At 36.7% G+C, this 18,027-nt stretch overlaps 1 protein-coding gene across 9 annotated transcripts in view; it reads right to left on the bottom strand.

Moving 5' to 3' along the window:
• naaladl2 (N-acetylated alpha-linked acidic dipeptidase like 2) overlaps positions 1 to 18,027 on the bottom strand; it is a 635,527-nt gene that overhangs the window by 91,597 nt on the left and 525,903 nt on the right. For all 9 annotated transcript variants that reach the window (XM_073916359.1, XM_073916358.1, XM_073916357.1 and 6 more), the window contains one exon: positions 1,553 to 1,648. In XM_073916359.1, the coding sequence (XP_073772460.1) occupies positions 1,553 to 1,648 (96 nt within the window). The remainder of the gene's footprint in view (positions 1 to 1,552; positions 1,649 to 18,027) is intronic.

The raw sequence follows: 18,027 nt of genomic DNA on the forward strand, positions 1-18,027 counted from the left end.
TATATATATATATATATATATATATATATATATATATATAATTTTTTTGCATAAATCTGTTAATCAACCTAAGTTCTGATCAGTTGACTCTTTAAATGCCAAGTTCACAAATTATGTCACTTATTTCGTGAATAGTAATAACACAAAATTATATTTTAATATTTTAAGTATAAAAAGTAATTGTGGAAAGGATTTTTTATAACCTTTTATCACAGTCTTGGACATGTGAATGATTAGTAACAATGTTGCCTTTGATGCATTGTTGGATTTTCTTTTTTTTTCCCCTAATTTGGTTGTGGTTATAATGTGGTTATAATGGAAGTCAAAGGGGCCAAAACAGCCGCCAACAGTAAATTGGGGAAAAAACAAAATGAATCAAAAACAATGCATCAAAGGCAATATTGTTTCACATGTTTTCACACCAAGACTTTGATAAAAGGAAAAAATAAATAAAAATACAATCCAAAATTACTTATTATATTAAAAATACATCATTTTATGTGCTTTTTCACCAAATCAGTGATATAATTTAGGAATTTGGCTTAAAATCCTGTAATTAAAGTTGAGTTAAAATCCTGTAATTTATGCAAAAAGAAAAAAAAAAGAAAAAAAAAAGAAAATATATTTATCTGATGCATTTTTATAGCAGCTTAATTAAGTGGATGTTTTCATCCCTAACACAACAAAAGGGTAGTAAATTTGATTTAGTAAATAAACGATTCTGGATTGTCTGCATATATATTTGTTTGCACCTGAATTGACCTTTACTTGCCTGACTACTGATTAAACCTGCATTTGGATCCAAACCTCAGTTGTTTGTGTCACTCCCCGACGTTACAATAAGTAACTCAAAGGTTGTTTTATAGAGGCAAATGTTGTTATGCAACAGCCTTTAAAATACATGCCATAGATAAATGACATCTGTGCTTCAGTATTGGTTTCATTGCTAAGCACACATTCTTAATTGACATTAATCACTATCCCCACAAGAATTTCAGTATTTAGAGTAGAGAATAACTTCATTAGCTTGTGCTTAATGCCAAATTTTATTTTACAGTATATTATTTTAATGTACTGTATTACTGAACACAACAAAGAAACACTGAACTGTAACACTAACTGTAATTTTTCGAAATAAGTATGAACTTTTAAACATGCATTTAGACATTAAAACATTTACCCAGAGAATAGTGTGGAGAACAAAGAAAGTTCAGGTTAAAAATTCATGTCCTGAAGGAATTGAGCAGAGATTAAGAAAAGTTATGTTTATATAATGTTAAAGGTTTACCATAAACAAACTGCTGGTAAACTAGAAAAATCTTAATTTTATTAAGCTATTTTTTAATTCATTTGTCCCTTGAGTTATGATTTGTGTACAGTAGCTGAGTAATTAATGTCTGAATCTTGAGAAAGAACATGTTTCACTCAAAACAAAATCCCAATGACAATTATAGACCCACAATAGCACCGCACATGATAAACCAGCCAGGAAACAACAAAACAAACAAACAAAATAATCACTTTTGGACTGAAAGGAGGAGGGTACTCTTACCTTGGCAATAGTCTCATGGAGTTTGAAGGCTGGATCCAAGGTTTCTCCTAATGAAGACTCAGGAGGGAAAAAGGCCTCAGAGAGAAAAAGCGCTCTCTAGGTTTGAAAAAAGAAAAGGAGGGGGAAATCAAATTAAAACACACTCACACAAGGTTGTCAAGACAGGTAGGTTTAACAGTCATAATGTACAATTTAAATAGAAATAATGAAGTAGAATATTGTTATACATGTTTTAAAAAAAATATGTTCTGTCTCATAAAGATGATCGAAACTATAATATGATTTACTGTATGATCATATATAAACTGGTTATTTTCATATTTATTAAAAGGTTTTCTCAGATTAGGTGGTTTAAAACTTGGATGCTTTTAGTCAAGCTTTTTAATCAGAAAATAAATAAATAAATAAATATTTTCATGGTAAACAAAACAGAACAAAATAACTAAAGTAAATTAAAGTAAATTAAACTAAACTAAACTAAATTAATCTAAACTAAAGATTCTACAATACTCAAGACACATCACTTGTATAGTTTTGAATAGGGAAAAGTGTCAAAAAACGGTCAATATGGAAAATAAAGCCTCGTCTATTAGTGCATGTAAATGGCTTTCTTGGCTGCTCATCAAGATAACTACAAGGTTTGTTTGAGCTCGGGTCGACTATAGCTTGTTATTATATGTATATATTATTACGATGTAATGTCTCAGCTGCGTATTAAGCAGTTCCTTTGTTTTCATTGTGGCTTGTTGCGCGAGCGAATGATGTATCGCTGTAAACCAATAGTGGTCAGCTGCGCGTCTAGCTCCACCTTTTGCTACCCTTGGTACCCTTTGCAAAGGGTGCTAAAAAAGTGGTACCGTACCACTGAGTGGAAACGGGCCATTAAATGGTAGTAGGAAAATTGCTTTTTTTTTTTTATTTCAGTACCAAAATTCAGTATCATGACAAGTCTAATATAGTAAAATAATCAGTTCATTAACTTGAGTTTGATAAATGTCATCAAAACATATGTTTGGGACAGATAACATTAGGTAACTAGAGCTATTTTTCCTTAGCTGACAAAGGGTTGTGAAATCCCTTTTTTTTTCACTTTCTATTAAGAATGGACCTGCGGTTCACTCGGAAGGGGGTGAAATTATACATTTGTGTCACTTTCTCTTCACTGGTAAGATATCCAGCCAGGTACTCAACATTCTTGTGCGACTCGTGCGATATTTCCGGGTTTTTCCCACCACAGCCTCAGTTTTACTTTTTAAATGGCGTCTGTATGAAATCAGTCTATACTGCCCGAGAGGCATTTCAAAGGTGGCTGCCAAGTAAAATGACTTGCCTTAAAGAGACTTTGACTAAACTAAACTAAACTATACTAAACTAAACTAAATTAAACTAAACTAGCTTGTAGGTTTTCAAAACTGACTGCCATAGGACAATTAACTGCAAAGATGAGACTTTATTTTGAGAAACTGGTCATGAGAAACCAGCTTTGTTTTTTATGTATATTGTTATGGTTTAATCTTTGTCTAATTAGTGTAATATCACTTAAGATGCTGCGAGCTGCTGATCCCCTGTATGTAATGAAAGTATAAAGGGATAAAGCAGCCCTGGGCAACCAAAGTGAGAAAATGATGCACAAATATGAATTTAATAAGATCTCTTCTAATTAAGTTAAGCAAAAACACTTCAAGCTGTGATGAAAAAAAAATATAAAATGAAATACCAGGAGATGAAGTCATGAAATTAAGAAATAAGAATGCAAAATACAAATTCCCAAGGATATCAATGGCTGTTTTAGACAATTTTATGAAGGACTGGTATAATCTGTGCTGTATTCTCAGCCTGTGGCAATTTCTATCTTCCTTCAATCAGCTTCCACTTCCAAAACTGAGTAAAGCTGATCAGGAAGCATTGAAATCTGAAATTACTATTCAAGAGATACCTGATGCAATCATGGGCTTTCCTATTGGGAAGGCCTTTGGGCCCAATGGCTTTGGAATTGAATTTAGTGTCAAAAAAAAATATGCAGTCAAAATTGCAGCTCTTATGCTAAAGATCTCACAATCAGCAATTGCTTTTATCTGTGCACTCTGCCAAAATTTACTTACTTTTGAAGGTAAATTTTTTTTAAAAAAAAAATGCAAAAGCAGCCATGCTATTTACCTTGTTCATACTAAAATGTTAGTTTTTTTTTTTTGTTTGTTTAACCATGATTTATACAGTAAAACCTGAGCTTAGGAAAAACCATAATGAGATACATTTTTGCTGTTCATGTTACAATGTATTTGTTTATAAATTATGCACTTGTGTAAAATTGTTCTGAGATGATAAACAAGGCTCGGAAGAAAAAAAAACAAAACTTAGGAGTACTAATGGGCCCAAAGTATGTCACAAAAATATCCCCCACAGCATAACACCACCACCAGCAGCCTGAACAGTTGATAAAAGGCAGGATGGATCCATGCTTTCATGTTCTTGGTGCCCAATTCTGACCTTACCATCTAAATGACCACCAGAAAACGAGACTCATAAGACCATACAGCTTTTCAAATCTTCTATTGTCAAATTTTGGTGAGCCAGTGCGAAATATAGCCTCAGTTTCCTGTTCTTAGCTGACAGGAGTGGCACCCCATGTGGTCTTCTGCTGTTGTAGCCCACCCGCCTCAAGGTTTAATGTTGTTTGTGTTCAGAGATACTCTTTTGCATGCCTTAGTTGTAACGAGTGGTTATTTGAGCAACTGTTGTCTTTCTATTAGCTCGACCCAGTCTGGCCGTTCTCCTCTGACTTCTGGCATCAACAAAGTATTAGTGCCCACAGAACTGCCGCTCACTGGATATTTTTTTCTTTTTTAGACCATTCTCTGTAAACCTTAGAGATGGTTGTGTGTGAAAATCCCAGTAGATCAGCAGTTTCAGAAATACTCAGACCAGCTCTGGCACCAACAACCATGCATGTTCAAAGTCACTTAACCACATTTCTTCCCCATTTTGATGCCCAGTTTGAACTGCAGTAGATCGTCTAGACCAGGGGTGCTCAACCCTGTTCCTGGAGATCAACCTTCCTAAAGAGTTCAGCTCCAACCCTGATCGAACACATCTGAATCAATTGATTAGGACCTGAACAGCACTTGATAATTACAGGCAGGTGTGTTTGACATGGGTTGCAACTGAAATCTGCAGGAAGGTCAATCTCCAGGAACAGAGTTGGTCACCCCTGGTCTAGACCATGGCTGCGTCCGAAACCCCATACTTCCATATTATAAAGTACGCTAAAATCAATATGCGAGCCGAGTAGTATGTCCGAATTCATAGAATTCAAAAATCAGTATGCGAGAAGTACCCGGATGACTTCCGGCGAGATTCTGGAGTACGCATCCCATGCATGCTGTGCTATGTCATGATGCCCCGCAAGTGAATTCATGAATGGAAGTAAAGCGACGCAACTGACGCAGGTAGGTCATGTGACCATGACAAAATGGCGTATGTAGTACGTACGAATACCATTCATACTTTTCCCGTTCATACTGTATAGAACATACTTTTCTAACAGCCGAGTAGTACGTTTAAATTCAAATGCAGTATCTACTGAGTAGTAGGCGGTTTTGGACACAGCCCATGTCTACAAACCTAAATGCATTGAGTAGCTGCCATGTGATTGGCTGATTAGAAATTTGTGTTACCAGGGTTCAACACTAAGGATTTTTTCAAGTTAATTGCTATTTATTAGCCACATATATTAAATAATGTGTTACGAAATAATGTAAGTGAATGAAATTAAATGAAATGGAATGAATTTAAATGTTTGAAAAATGTTAAAATATTTAGCAGTAAAACATAGCAGTATGGAAAATCCGCAGGCATTTTATTGCAAAACAAAAGGTGGCAGACTTAAAAGTGACAGCAAACTATGCAAAACATCAATTGATTTTTTTTTTCGTGCTGTACCCATTTAAATATTTCCACAACGTTAGAAACAGACATTTTCTTTTAGCCTCATGATTTGAGGTTACAGTCATGTTGCCGTCTATTTAAATTTAGTGAAGAGGCAGCACTGCCCCGATCGGGCCAGCAACGATTCTGTCTACTGTCCCGAGCATCTCTCACGCTGGCCCTGGGCCATCGGACAGCCCTTATTGTTGAGCCCTAGTTACTAAGCAGTTGGACAGGTGTACCTAATAAAGTGAGTGTATTTTACAAACTAAATAACTGTGATTGGCCAATCAGTGCTCAATACTGGAATGAGCTGTGAGCAAGTTCACACATTTTTAAGATTTTATATAATGATCAGAATTCTGCCGATCTTTACAAAGAAATAAACATTTAATTTCTTGACATACTCTATCACTGCATGTGCTGTAAAAAATGAACTCAGAAATTACAGTTTGACTTTTTTATATTTACCATTCATTAATTCATTTTCTTTTTGGCTTATTCCCTTTATTAATCAGGGTTCGCCACAGTGCAATAAACCGCCAACTTGTCTAGCATATGTTTTTATGCAGCGGATGCCCTTCCTGCGGTAACACAACACTGGGAAACAGCCATACACACTCTTTCATACACATACACTATGGCCAATTTAGATTATTTAACTCACCTACAGCACATGTCTTTAGACTGTAGGGGAAATCGAAGCACCTAAAGGAAACTTACGCAAACATGAGCGTTTCTGTGTCACTCCACACAGAAATGCCAACTGGCCCAGCCAAGGCTCAAACCAGTGACCTTCTTGCTGTGAGGTGATTGTTCTAACCACCGTAACGACTTAAATTTACTATATATGTTAAAAATGTATCGATTTGAGGCTCAGAATTACTTTTTGGAACTTATTTATTGAAACATAATCAGTTTGTGATTTGTAAATGCCATTCTGATTTTACTGAGCTGTTCTACAAACAAGAAGCTAATATTGAGTTACAGTACATTATTACATTATTATTACATTATTATTACATTATTACACAGTATTGTCTAGTTTTATTTCTGTTTAACCAGTGAACATGGTTACAAACACAGCTGGATAAAAACACTAATATTGCAGAGAAATATTGTTTAAATCCAGATTAAATTTGTTTTTTAAATAATGAGTTTAAAAACTATGACTATAACAACTAATTTGAAAAAAAAAAAAAATCAAATATGTTATTTTAATGCCTTCTTCAATAATTATGGTGGCTTGTAGTATTGTTCATACTACAACCACCAGACTAACACCAAACCTCCAAACTGGTCTGACTTGAGTTGTTTTATCTTTTCCAACTGATTCGACTTACGTTTTCCAAAAACTGTCCCGTAAAATTCTGAGAAGTCTTATCGACTTAACATTGGACCAAACTTTATGACCTCATAACTTTCCGCCCACTGTCATATAGACTTATGTTGGGGCTCATTTTACTCAGACTACCAATCTGCCAATTACTGATGACCTTTCAACTTACTAGCCACACCCTAGCAAGCACTTAGCAATTGTCCCATAGACTTCCTTTAAAAACACACATTAATTCATAGTAGAATCATGTTAACATGTTAATATATGCTAGAAACATGTTAGCAACGTGCTAATTCATACTAGAACCATTGTAATTAATGTTAGCAACTTCCTAGCAACCACTCAGAACATCATAGCAACTGTCTAGCAGCCACCTACCAATGACATAGCATCCACATCGCAACCAATCAGAACACCCTAGCAACCATCTAGCAACACCTTTAAAACGACCAAGCAACTACTCAGAACACCCTAGCAACTGCCTAGCAACACCTTAGCAACCACCTAGAACCTCTTAGCAATGCCTTAGCAACCAATCAGAACAACCTACCAACTGCCTAGCAATGCCTATGCAACCACTCAGTGGTCGACCTAGCAACCACTCAGAATATCCAAGCAACCACCTAGCAACACCTTAACAATTACCTGGAACACCCTAGCAACCACTCAGAACACCCTAAAAAACGCCTAGCAACACATTAGCAATGACTCAGAACACCCTAGCAACACCTAGCCAATCCATACTAAAAAAGCCTAGCTTAACATGCTAACCTACAGTATATGTAATTATCAATCTATACCAATTGTTTCAAGTTTTCTGAAACTACTTCAATTATTAAAGCTACTTTAAACTCTCAGACGAGGCTTTCTCAAGTCACCATGAAGTTTGTCTATGAACTTTACTTTTCTACCCTGCTGAAAAATCCAGCTTAAACCAGCCTAGGCTGGATGGCTGGTTTTAGCTTGTTGACCAGCCTGGTTTTAGAGGGGTTTTGGCCATTTCCAGGCTGATTTCCAGCCATTTCCAGCCTGATATTAGCTGGTCAGGCTGGAAAATTACCATCTAAAACCAACTTGACCAGCCTGGTTTAAGCTGGATATAGCTGGTTTTGGCTGGCCTCCCAGCCTAGCTAGGCAGGTCAAGCTGGTTTTAGCTGGTCATCTCCCAGCCTGACCAGCTAGAACCAGGCTGGAATTGGCTGGAAACTAGCCTAGAAATGGCCAAAACCCCTCTAAAACCAGGCTGGTCAACCAGCTAAACCCAGCAAACCAGCCTAGGCTGGTTTAAGCAGTTTTTTTCAGTTGGGTAGTTTCAGCTAAATTTTTCATTTAAATGTTTATTTCAGTCGAGTTGCAATAAGCCAAGGTAGACTTTTCCTTCATCAAATAGAGACAATTCATCAGCTATCTATACCTTGCAGCGTTGCCAGACCCTCCATTTATCCTCCAATGTGTGAAAAGCACACACAAACAGATGCATTTGGCAGTAGTGAATACTCTGTTTCCTTTTTTTTTTTTTTAGGTTGTGTTTTTGCTCACAACAGATTAGTCCTTTCATTCGCACATCATTCATTTCATCTTCTCCAGTGTGATCAAAACCGAATTTCTGCATGAGCTGGCTTGGGAATTATCTGTACAATAACTGTGTTTGTAGTGTCCTCGACAGTGAAATCCTTCCATCACCTGAACTTCCTCAGATGTACATGGCTAATTAAGTCAATGATAGATGTGCGAAAGCACAGCTGAGATCGTCCTCTGTCACCGCGTTTTACTGTGTCTTATTATCACTCGCTCATTGTCAATGAATATTCATATTTGCTTTCTGCCAACAATAGACCATTAGTTCTGGTTACTGGGAAATGATGGCGCACTAAATAGCTCTGAACGCTTTCGGAGAGACCGTCCCGCACATGATGGCCGGGCTTTTTTTTTTCTGAACAGGCAGATATCCAACCACACGCTGATTACTGTGTTCAAAGCCTCATTTTCCAGCTTACATAAACAGCGTGTGTTCCGCTGCTGTGACAGTGAGACTGTGATTATTTCTTTCTGCTCCTGCTTTCTGCCAAACTGGTCCTCCTCCTGTCTAAAAACATACATACACGCACACATGTTTGGGTTGCTTGTACATCCCTACAATCCTTTAAAATGAGTATTTCCAAAGGGTGGAAATGGTTTTGTGGTGGTTTGTTGTTAGATTTCTGTTTTGCGTTCTCTTCTCTCTCTTCCATTGTGTATCCTGTCCTGTTTTAGGTGTGCAAGCATTGGTCGAAGGGGCTGTCAATCCCTATCGCGACTCAATCGGCACGACAATCAGGAGCTGGTCCGCACAGTATAAAAGCTGTGCGCTGCGCTGTTCTCCAGGAGCGCTTGACTCACCGCCAAACTTGTGCCGGCCAACTTGTTCACTTGTGTTTTGCTTAGTTTGGTTGCTGTTGCCTTCAGCCTTTGTCGACTGGGGCTTCATCAACCATATTGACAGTTATACTTTTCCCCATATAAAACTATATGAGTGACATGTCTTGTCTATTATATAGTCTTTGCTATACTGTATTGTAAATAAAGAACATCACCATAGTCTTAAATCTTTTGAATTGTACTGCACTGTAAATAAAAATGTTTTGATAAAAGATGAAATAAGTTCATGCAGTAAGACTTTACAATTGTCTCAAAAAACATTTTAAATCGTAGTTGTTTTAATGAACCGTACTTTTTTCATCTAACCTAAATTAGTTTGTATCAACTGTCTTACCGTACGTTCACACCAAAAGCGGCGAGAGCGTCCATGGTCGCTCTGGCCACCCTGGCGACAACGCTGTCTGCCTTCAGCTCCGGCGGCCACAGCATCAAAACTCGCTACACTGATCTCGTATTTAAAGGAGCCGTTGCAGCATATCAGTTACATTCCAGCATAAGACATGTTTTTAGCGTGAAAATGTTGCGCACTTCTTATCAAATTCATACAACAATGGAAGATCAAGTTGCATGTGGTGTGGCTTTGCTCCATTTATCCAATATGTATCCATATGTCTGAAATATCCTGAAGCAGCAGTACTGTTTTGTACTGTCACATCGCGTGAGATTCCCGCTTTTTTAAGATAAATTTATATGACATTAATGAACATCAGGAACTGGCCAGTAACTTATTTAATGTATGTTCCTGTAGGAAAACATTGTAAATAATTGAAAATCCGGCGACTGCAATAATCAAACCCTTGGGAACTACTGTGGTCGGAACCAAAGTTCACAGGTCTGTGTTCTTTGAACTGCTATCAAGCGGTGGATGTCTTCATTCTGATTGCTTGCCGCCGAACCGCGTAATAGCTCATTACCATAAAGTTGACTTCATTTCAACTCTCCTCGATGCTCACGCCGGCGAAGATGCGCCGCGCTGCTCCTCGCCGCTTATAGCCGCCGGCTCTCATTGAAAATGAATGACTTCCGGCTACTTTGACGCTCTCGCCGCTTTCGGTGTGAACGTACGGTTAGTTTGCTTATAAAATTAAGCAGCAGCCTCAACAGTTGAACATTTTCATCTTTGTTGCTTGTTTTTTGCTTTGATTTGTTTGCATGTCTTGTTATTGTTGCTATTTATGTTGTTATTTATAACTGTGTAATTTTTATTTTTCTATTTTTTTGTTGTTAATTATTTTGTTTGTGTTTTTATTTTATTTATTTTTAGATTTTGTTTAAAGGGTCACAAAACACCAAAACACATTTTTTGAGCTGTTGACAGTCATATATGTGTCCCACACTGCTATTAAGATGAACACTATTAAGACACATATATTTAACAAAAAAATGAAAATTGGTTGTTTTTGCGTTATTTTGAGCAAATTCGTACTTCCGGTATGAAATGAAGTTTTTAAGCTGCGTCACGGCCATGAAATCTTAGCGTGCATTCCAGCATGTAGACTGGACGTCTGTACCTGGGAGTGCCTTATTACGTCTCTGAGTGTGCTGCATTAATGCATGAGTAAGACTTGGTTCAAACCAATCAGCGCGCTCTATTGTGTATGCTGTGCAACCTCATTAATATGCATGATAGCTTCGAAGACTGTTTTTATCTGTTACAGTGTTCAGACAGCAGAGAGACGCCACGTTGTGTTGCCAAAACAAGCGTGCAGATAAATTGCTGAAGTGAAGGTTTTGTTTTCATTTTCTCTCTTTGAGAGCACAGCTGGACTCACGTGTGGATTACAGTGCACACGACGCTCGACAACAATGCGTGTCTAACGAACATTGTTTACCCGAGAGCTTTTCTTATCTGGAAATGGTGAGATCCAGATTTGCTGCTCGTCTCCTCTTAATGAAGATGCGGCTCTAGTTAGTGTTGATTGTCCTGTCTCTACAGATTTGGTAAGTAAGCGACCAGTGCTCTTTGTTTGTTTATTCAGATGATTAGTTCATATCAAACTAACTATTATATCGAGTGTAAACATGTTAGCACCACAATTAAACTTACCGTCGTGTAGGATTTTCACCGCATTTTGTGATAGGAATAATACACACGGCTTTCTGATGCTACCTGCCAAGTGCATCTAAGTTTCCAGGAAATGCAGAGGTTTTTTTTCTCTCTCATTTGCCGTGCGGTAACAAACATTGCATAAAAGATACACGCTTCCAGCAGTTGAAATTCTTGAATGAAAGAGCCAAACAGCAGTTAAAGTCCAACATTTAATAATTTGGCTGATAATTCGATCACTGATGTCCATGTAAACACAGTCACTGTCTTTTTCCCCCGTGTGTGTTTGTGTGTGTGTGTGTGTGTGTGTGTGTGTGTGTGTTTTGCCTCTGTGAAAATCAGTGCATGCCCTAACCGACACTCCCATTTTTATGCAAATTTTTACAGACCTATTGCTCCCCCGACACTCCCCCCTAAACAGAGCTGGACACACCCACTTTCCGGATTTTTTCCAAAGTAGAGGTGTGAAAAAACCCTGCTGAAACAAGGGGGTTTCATGGCCCTTTAAGGTTTTCTTGATTGATTGACTGACTGATTCATTCATTCATAAATACAGCTTACTTCAAAAAACTGCAAGCCGTCAGGCACAGCCTGAGCAGAGCACTTGCAAACTTTGAGTTTTTATTTAGAGATTAAAATAGATCCTGTTTACATATTTATTGCCGCTTTCTTTTAATGACTGAACAAAGATATCCAGGAATTTTTATTATCTAATTTGTGAGAAAACCGTTTTGTATCGCAAATTACATTTTATTGGGTCTCTAAACAGTAATATGTGGCTGTTGAATTTTAATAGTTTGTTGCAGACTGGCCACTCCAGTCGTAACAAGGCCGTTTTGTGTGTGCAGAATAAACAAAAATGTTTCCCAGGCGTACAGTCGTCTCAGCTGGTCGAGGTTTGACTGTCAGATCACATTTAAACCTTTACTAAAAAAGCAGTTACTGATGACACTTTTTTGCATTTGCTGCATTAAAAACAATATAATAATATTTTACAAGTCATCATATAACCTTTTTTATTATTGGTTTTAAGTGTTATAGGACAAGTATTATGTTAAGATAACTAGACTACAGTTAAAGTCAGAATTGATTGCCCCCCTGATTATTTTTTCCCCAATTCCCCAGTTTAACGGAGATTTTATTTAACACATTTCTAAGCATAATATTTTAATAACTCATTTCTAATAACTGATTTATTTTACCTTTGCCATGATGACCGTACATAATATTTTACTAGATATTTTTAAAGACACTTTAAGGCATAACTGGGTTAATTTGGTTAGCTAGGCATGTTAGAGTAATTAGACAAGTTATTGTAAAATGATGGTTTGTTCTCAAGACAATCAAAAAAAAAAAAAAAATATATATATATATATATATATATATATTTATTTTTTTATTTTTTTTTTATTTTTTTTTATTGTTTTATTTTTTTTATTTTGTTCTTTTTTTCATTTTTAAATTGCATTTAAATACAAATTATTGTTTATTTAATTTTCTGTTTATGTTTTTTTTTGTGTGTTAGGTTTTAGTATTTATTTTTTGTAATTTTTGTTATTGTTTGATGTATATCGTGTTTTATGTTTTGTGGATTTTTTGTGTATATTTTGTCTTTATTTATTTATTTATTTTTGTTGTTTGTATTTTTTCCAGAATCGTATTTTACTTTTTCTTCAATAGCAAAATGGTAATATGCAGCTGTTAAGTTAAAATTGATTGTTGCAAACTGTTACTATTGCAGTAATGTTGTCATTCTGTGTCCGTGCCAGTGGTGTAGTGAATTGTGCGTCCACACATGCACTCCAGTGCTAACGGCGACATGAGTTCAATTCCCGCCTCGCGGTCCTATGCTGATCCTTCCCCTCTCTCTGCTCCCCATGCTTTCCTGTCAAACCCTAAAAATAATTATATTCCAAAATTCCATTTTGTGTGTGCAAAAATATAAGTCCCCTGCTTAAGTCACTTTAGCTGTTCAAGGTATGACTGTCAGATCACATTTAAACCTGTGGAGTCAACCCACAGTCAGCCTTGTGGTTTTCAGCCTGCTCAGTCAAGAGAAAGCAAGCACATCTCCATTCACTTGTAGTCAGGGTCTATGTGAAGAGTGCAGGCCTTTTGTCACATATTGCTGAAAAAATGCTGGGCTTTATACAAATAGCTCCATAAAATGTTTGGACATTTTGCAAATCTCAATGATTTAATATTTATTTTTATTATTTTTATTTTATTTCCAGGTGAGCCAAGCCTTTTCAGTGTGTCTTGGGTTGCTCTCAGGAAATAGATGCCCGAGTCACCTCACCAGGCTTCTGTTAACGCTATGGCTGTTAACTAATTTCGGACACTTGTATGCAAGATCTTGTCCTTTCGGTTGAGACTCAAAATGTATGACCATAGGTGAGAGTAGGATCATAGATAGCCTTTCGGCTCAGCTCCTCCATTACTACAACAGACCAGAATATTGACCATATTACTGCTGCCATTGCACCAATCTGCTTGTCAATCTCAAATTCCATCCTTCCCTCATTCGTGAACAAAACCCCAAGATACTTGATCTCCTCCAGCTGGGGTAAGGACTTTCCTTCAACCTGGAGATAGCAAGCCTCCTTTATTTGGTGAAGTACCATGGCCTCAAACTTGGGAGGTGCTGATTCTCATGCGTGTCATGTCACACTCAGCAGCAAACTCTCCCAGTGCATGTTGAAGGTGAGATGAAATCCTGTGGTCGCCAAAGCAGACCCCCATTGGCCGGAAGAAAATTCTGTTCATAAAAATAATTAAATTCTCTCCTTAAAATTATTATCAGAACCAGTGACAGAGGGCGACCCTGCCAGAATCCAACATGCACCTGGGACAAGTCTGACTTATTGCTGGCAATAGGAACCAAACACCTGTTCTGTTCATCCGGGGACCAGACAGCCCTTGCAACAGTGTGCATCTGACCCCATACTTTCAGAGCACCTTCCACATGCTTACGACAATACAACACTTACTATTACAATCATCAGCACTTTTAATAGTTTATTTTACAGACTTATAATATGCTGTCGTTCTATTGGAGTTTTCATTCCAAAATGGCCACTGTAGCATCTAGTGGCTGTTTCCAAAATCCCACTAGAGTGTCACCTCTTGGTGATTCTATACTCTTTGGCAGAAGGCACAATGATTTCCTTCCAAAACACTATTTTTTTGGATGCTGTATGAAATTGAATTATAATATGTATAATATGTATTTCTATTTGCTCTATTGCTGTGTACTACCCACTAGTAACCTGGGTTTCACACCCCTATGCTTGAACATGGTGTTCGTTTCGGACAAACTGTAACTAGCACAGAAGCTCAACAACATAACACCACTCAGATTCATACTAGGGAGGCCATTCCACCCAAAACACGCCTCTCCAGCTATCACTGCCATGTGGGCACTAAAGTTTCACAGTAAAACGATAGAGCTCCAGTAGCAGCACCTTCTAGCATCCCTCCCAAAGACTCCAAGACGGCCAGGTACTATGGACTGGTGTTTGGACCGTAGGCACAAACTACAGTTAGAGACCCTGGCTGTGTCCGAAACTGCACACTTTCATACTATATAGTATGCTAAAATCAGTATGCGAGCCGAGTAGTATGTCCGAATTCATAGAATTCTAAAATCAGTATGCGAGAAGTACCCGGATGACTTACTACTTCCGGCGAGGTTCTGGAGTGAGCATCCCATGCATGCTGCGCTATCCCATAATGCCCCGCGAGATAATTCATGATTGTAAGTGATCGACGCAACTGACGCAGGTAGGTCACGTGACCATGACAAAATGGCGGATGTAGTACATCCGAATTCTATTCATATACTTTTCACATTCATACTGTATAGAACGTACTTTTCTAATGTTTTATACACTTGTGTTTTGTTAATTTGGTTGTGTGTGTGTGTGTGTGTGTTTTTTTTTATTTTATTTTGTGTTTTCTTTAATTACATGTCTTGTGTCATTGTATTACCCAAAGAGCCATGTGAAGAGCACTGGGCTTTTTCAAATACTGTATTTGAGGAAAATGGCTAATTAAAAAGAATCAGCTTTGTCTTGTTACATTTTATTCAACACCAGCATTAGAGGGACACAGAAATTGACTTTATCCATCAGGCTGTTCTGTTGAAAAATCTAATAAAAAGAAACAGTCACAGAAGTCCAAATGGTTCTGCAATGGTTTTAATAGACTTATATTGGGTTTTAATGGGAACTGTAATGTTACAGATTGTCTCTATTTGGTCATTTTTGGATTCTGTTGGTGAGATGCTAAAACTAATAAATGCTAATGGAATATTTCCCAAAACATATTAGAACCTATTAAAATGTACTGGGATTAATGTTCAAATTTGAAAACTTAAAGTTCATGTCTTTGTTTATTCAAAAAAAAATAAATAAAAAATAAGATTTTTAGTTTTTGTTGTTGAGGAAAACATTTCATGATTTTTATCTTGTCTCATACAGTACTAACTATGGCGTATAAGCTTTTGTGGTGTATATAAACTTCATTCTTTCATTCATTCATTTATTTTACTTCAGCTTAGTCTCTATTTCAAAAGACACGCACCAGCAACCTTCTTGTTGTGAGGTGACAGTGCTAACCACTTAGCCATCGTAATGCCCTGTATATTAACTTGTATTTTTTTAAAAATATTTATAGATTTCTTCACTGGGTAAGACCTTTTTCCTAGTCTAGGTATTGTCAAGCCTTTGAAGTGTCATGTTCACCAGTGACCCTTCCTGACAGATCGCTGGTGAACTACAAATGTCATGTTTAGGAACTACAAGTCCTATCAGGCCATGTCAAACACCAGCTGCTCATCAAGGCTGATGAGACTTGTAATAACTGATCATTCAGACTATTTATACATCACACATACACCAGTTTAGTACGGAGTCTTTAATGTTGATGTACGTACCTTGCATGTCCTAGCTGCTTGTTGTTTCGCCTGTTTTTTGACTTTAGCCTTGTTTATTGTTTGATCCTGTTTGCCATCTATTTTTGACCTTATGCCAGTTTTTTGACTACGTTTTTGGTTTGCCCTTTTTGTATCAGCCACTTCTGTTTGTCCCTGTTTTGCTAAAATATAATCTTATTTTACCTGCACTTGGATCCTCGTCTCTGTTGTTTCTTGCTTTGATCTCCATACGTGACGTGAAGCTGCATGCATAACATCTGCAGTTTAGATCTTTAAACTACTGAGCAGCATTAAAGTCCACTATATGAAGAAAATAATTGTCATGCTTTTCTCTAACACCTTTATTTATTTTCAACTGAAGAAAAAAAAATATCTTGGGTAACAAGGGGCTAAATTATTATTAGAAAGTTTAACAAGGGGCTAAATTATTATTAGAAAGTGAACTACTGCTTTACTGTTTTTTTGTAGTAAATAGATACAAAAATTGGGATAGATAAAAACAGTCTAGTATTATCTTGTACAATATCATCTCAAAACAACTTGGAAAATTGGAGCTGTTGGTGTACAATCACTGAAAAAAAAAAAAAAACTGGAGAGAAGGCTTTTTTTTAAAAAAAGAACTGGTGGGTTTGCTATATGCAGTCAGAGGAAAAGATTTGTTGGAAAGACATAACCTTCGATACAAATCACATTCTAATTTATTTATTTATTTATTATTAAAAAGAAATCAACTTGTAGATAGCTCTACAACAAGAACACTTTTTTTTTCCCTGCCATGTTTTCCCTCAACAGACTTCAAACCATTCTCAGCCTCACTAAATAGAGATGCAACAGAGGGTAGTCAAAATATTATGTAGGTAAATATTTATTTAGTACTATACTACCTACAATAGAATATACTATATACTACCTTAATACCTTCAGTAGCTTTATATACAGGAATTGGCATTAACACACAATCGAACAAAACTAATTGTGTTCGAACAAGCATCACAGGTCATGTGATCAGGTGTCATCAGGAGTAATCAGGAGTCGCCAAAACAAAATGACCCGCCAACTTATCCAGCATATGTTTTACCCAGCGCATGTCCTTCCAGCTGCAACCCATCTCTGGGCAACATCCATACACACTCATTCTCACCCACACTACAGACAATTTGACCAACTCAATTCACCTGTACTGCATGTCTTTGGACTAAGGGGGAAACTGGAGCACCCGGAGGAAACTCACGCGAACGCAGGGAAGACATGCAAACTCCAGACAGAAACACCAACTGACCCAGCCGAGGATCGAACCAGCAACCTTCTTGCTTCGAAGCACTACCCATTGCGGCACCGCGGCACCTAATTTTTGTATTTATTTGAAAAATAATATTAAACATAATAAATGTTTGAAAAATAATATCTGAGAAATGACATCATTGAAATATTTACTTCAGCTCCACCTTTTTTGTTGTTGTGTATTTCTTTTTTTTGTGTATTATTTAATTTATTTATTTAGTAATACATGTTTTAGAAATAATATTTTAAATATTTTTGCATTAAAAACAAATGATTAAATCAATAAATAAATTATCAATTAATCCATAAATAAATAAATAAATAAATGAATAAATAAATAAATAAATAAATAAATATTCCTTTATTTGGTTTTGTCATTTTATTTTTTGATTTGTTTTTTTGTGTTTTGTTAATTCATTTTCTCTTTCCTTCGTTTTTTTTTTTCTTCTGTTCTTAGGCTTGTGCAATTGTGATTACACACAGCTAGTTATTCATTCTTATTCATGGAAAACAGTAAGTGTCCACATAAA

Source organism: Danio rerio, chromosome 11 (assembly GCF_049306965.1).
Source record: "Danio rerio strain Tuebingen ecotype United States chromosome 11, GRCz12tu, whole genome shotgun sequence".
Taxonomy (NCBI): domain Eukaryota; kingdom Metazoa; phylum Chordata; class Actinopteri; order Cypriniformes; family Danionidae; genus Danio; species Danio rerio.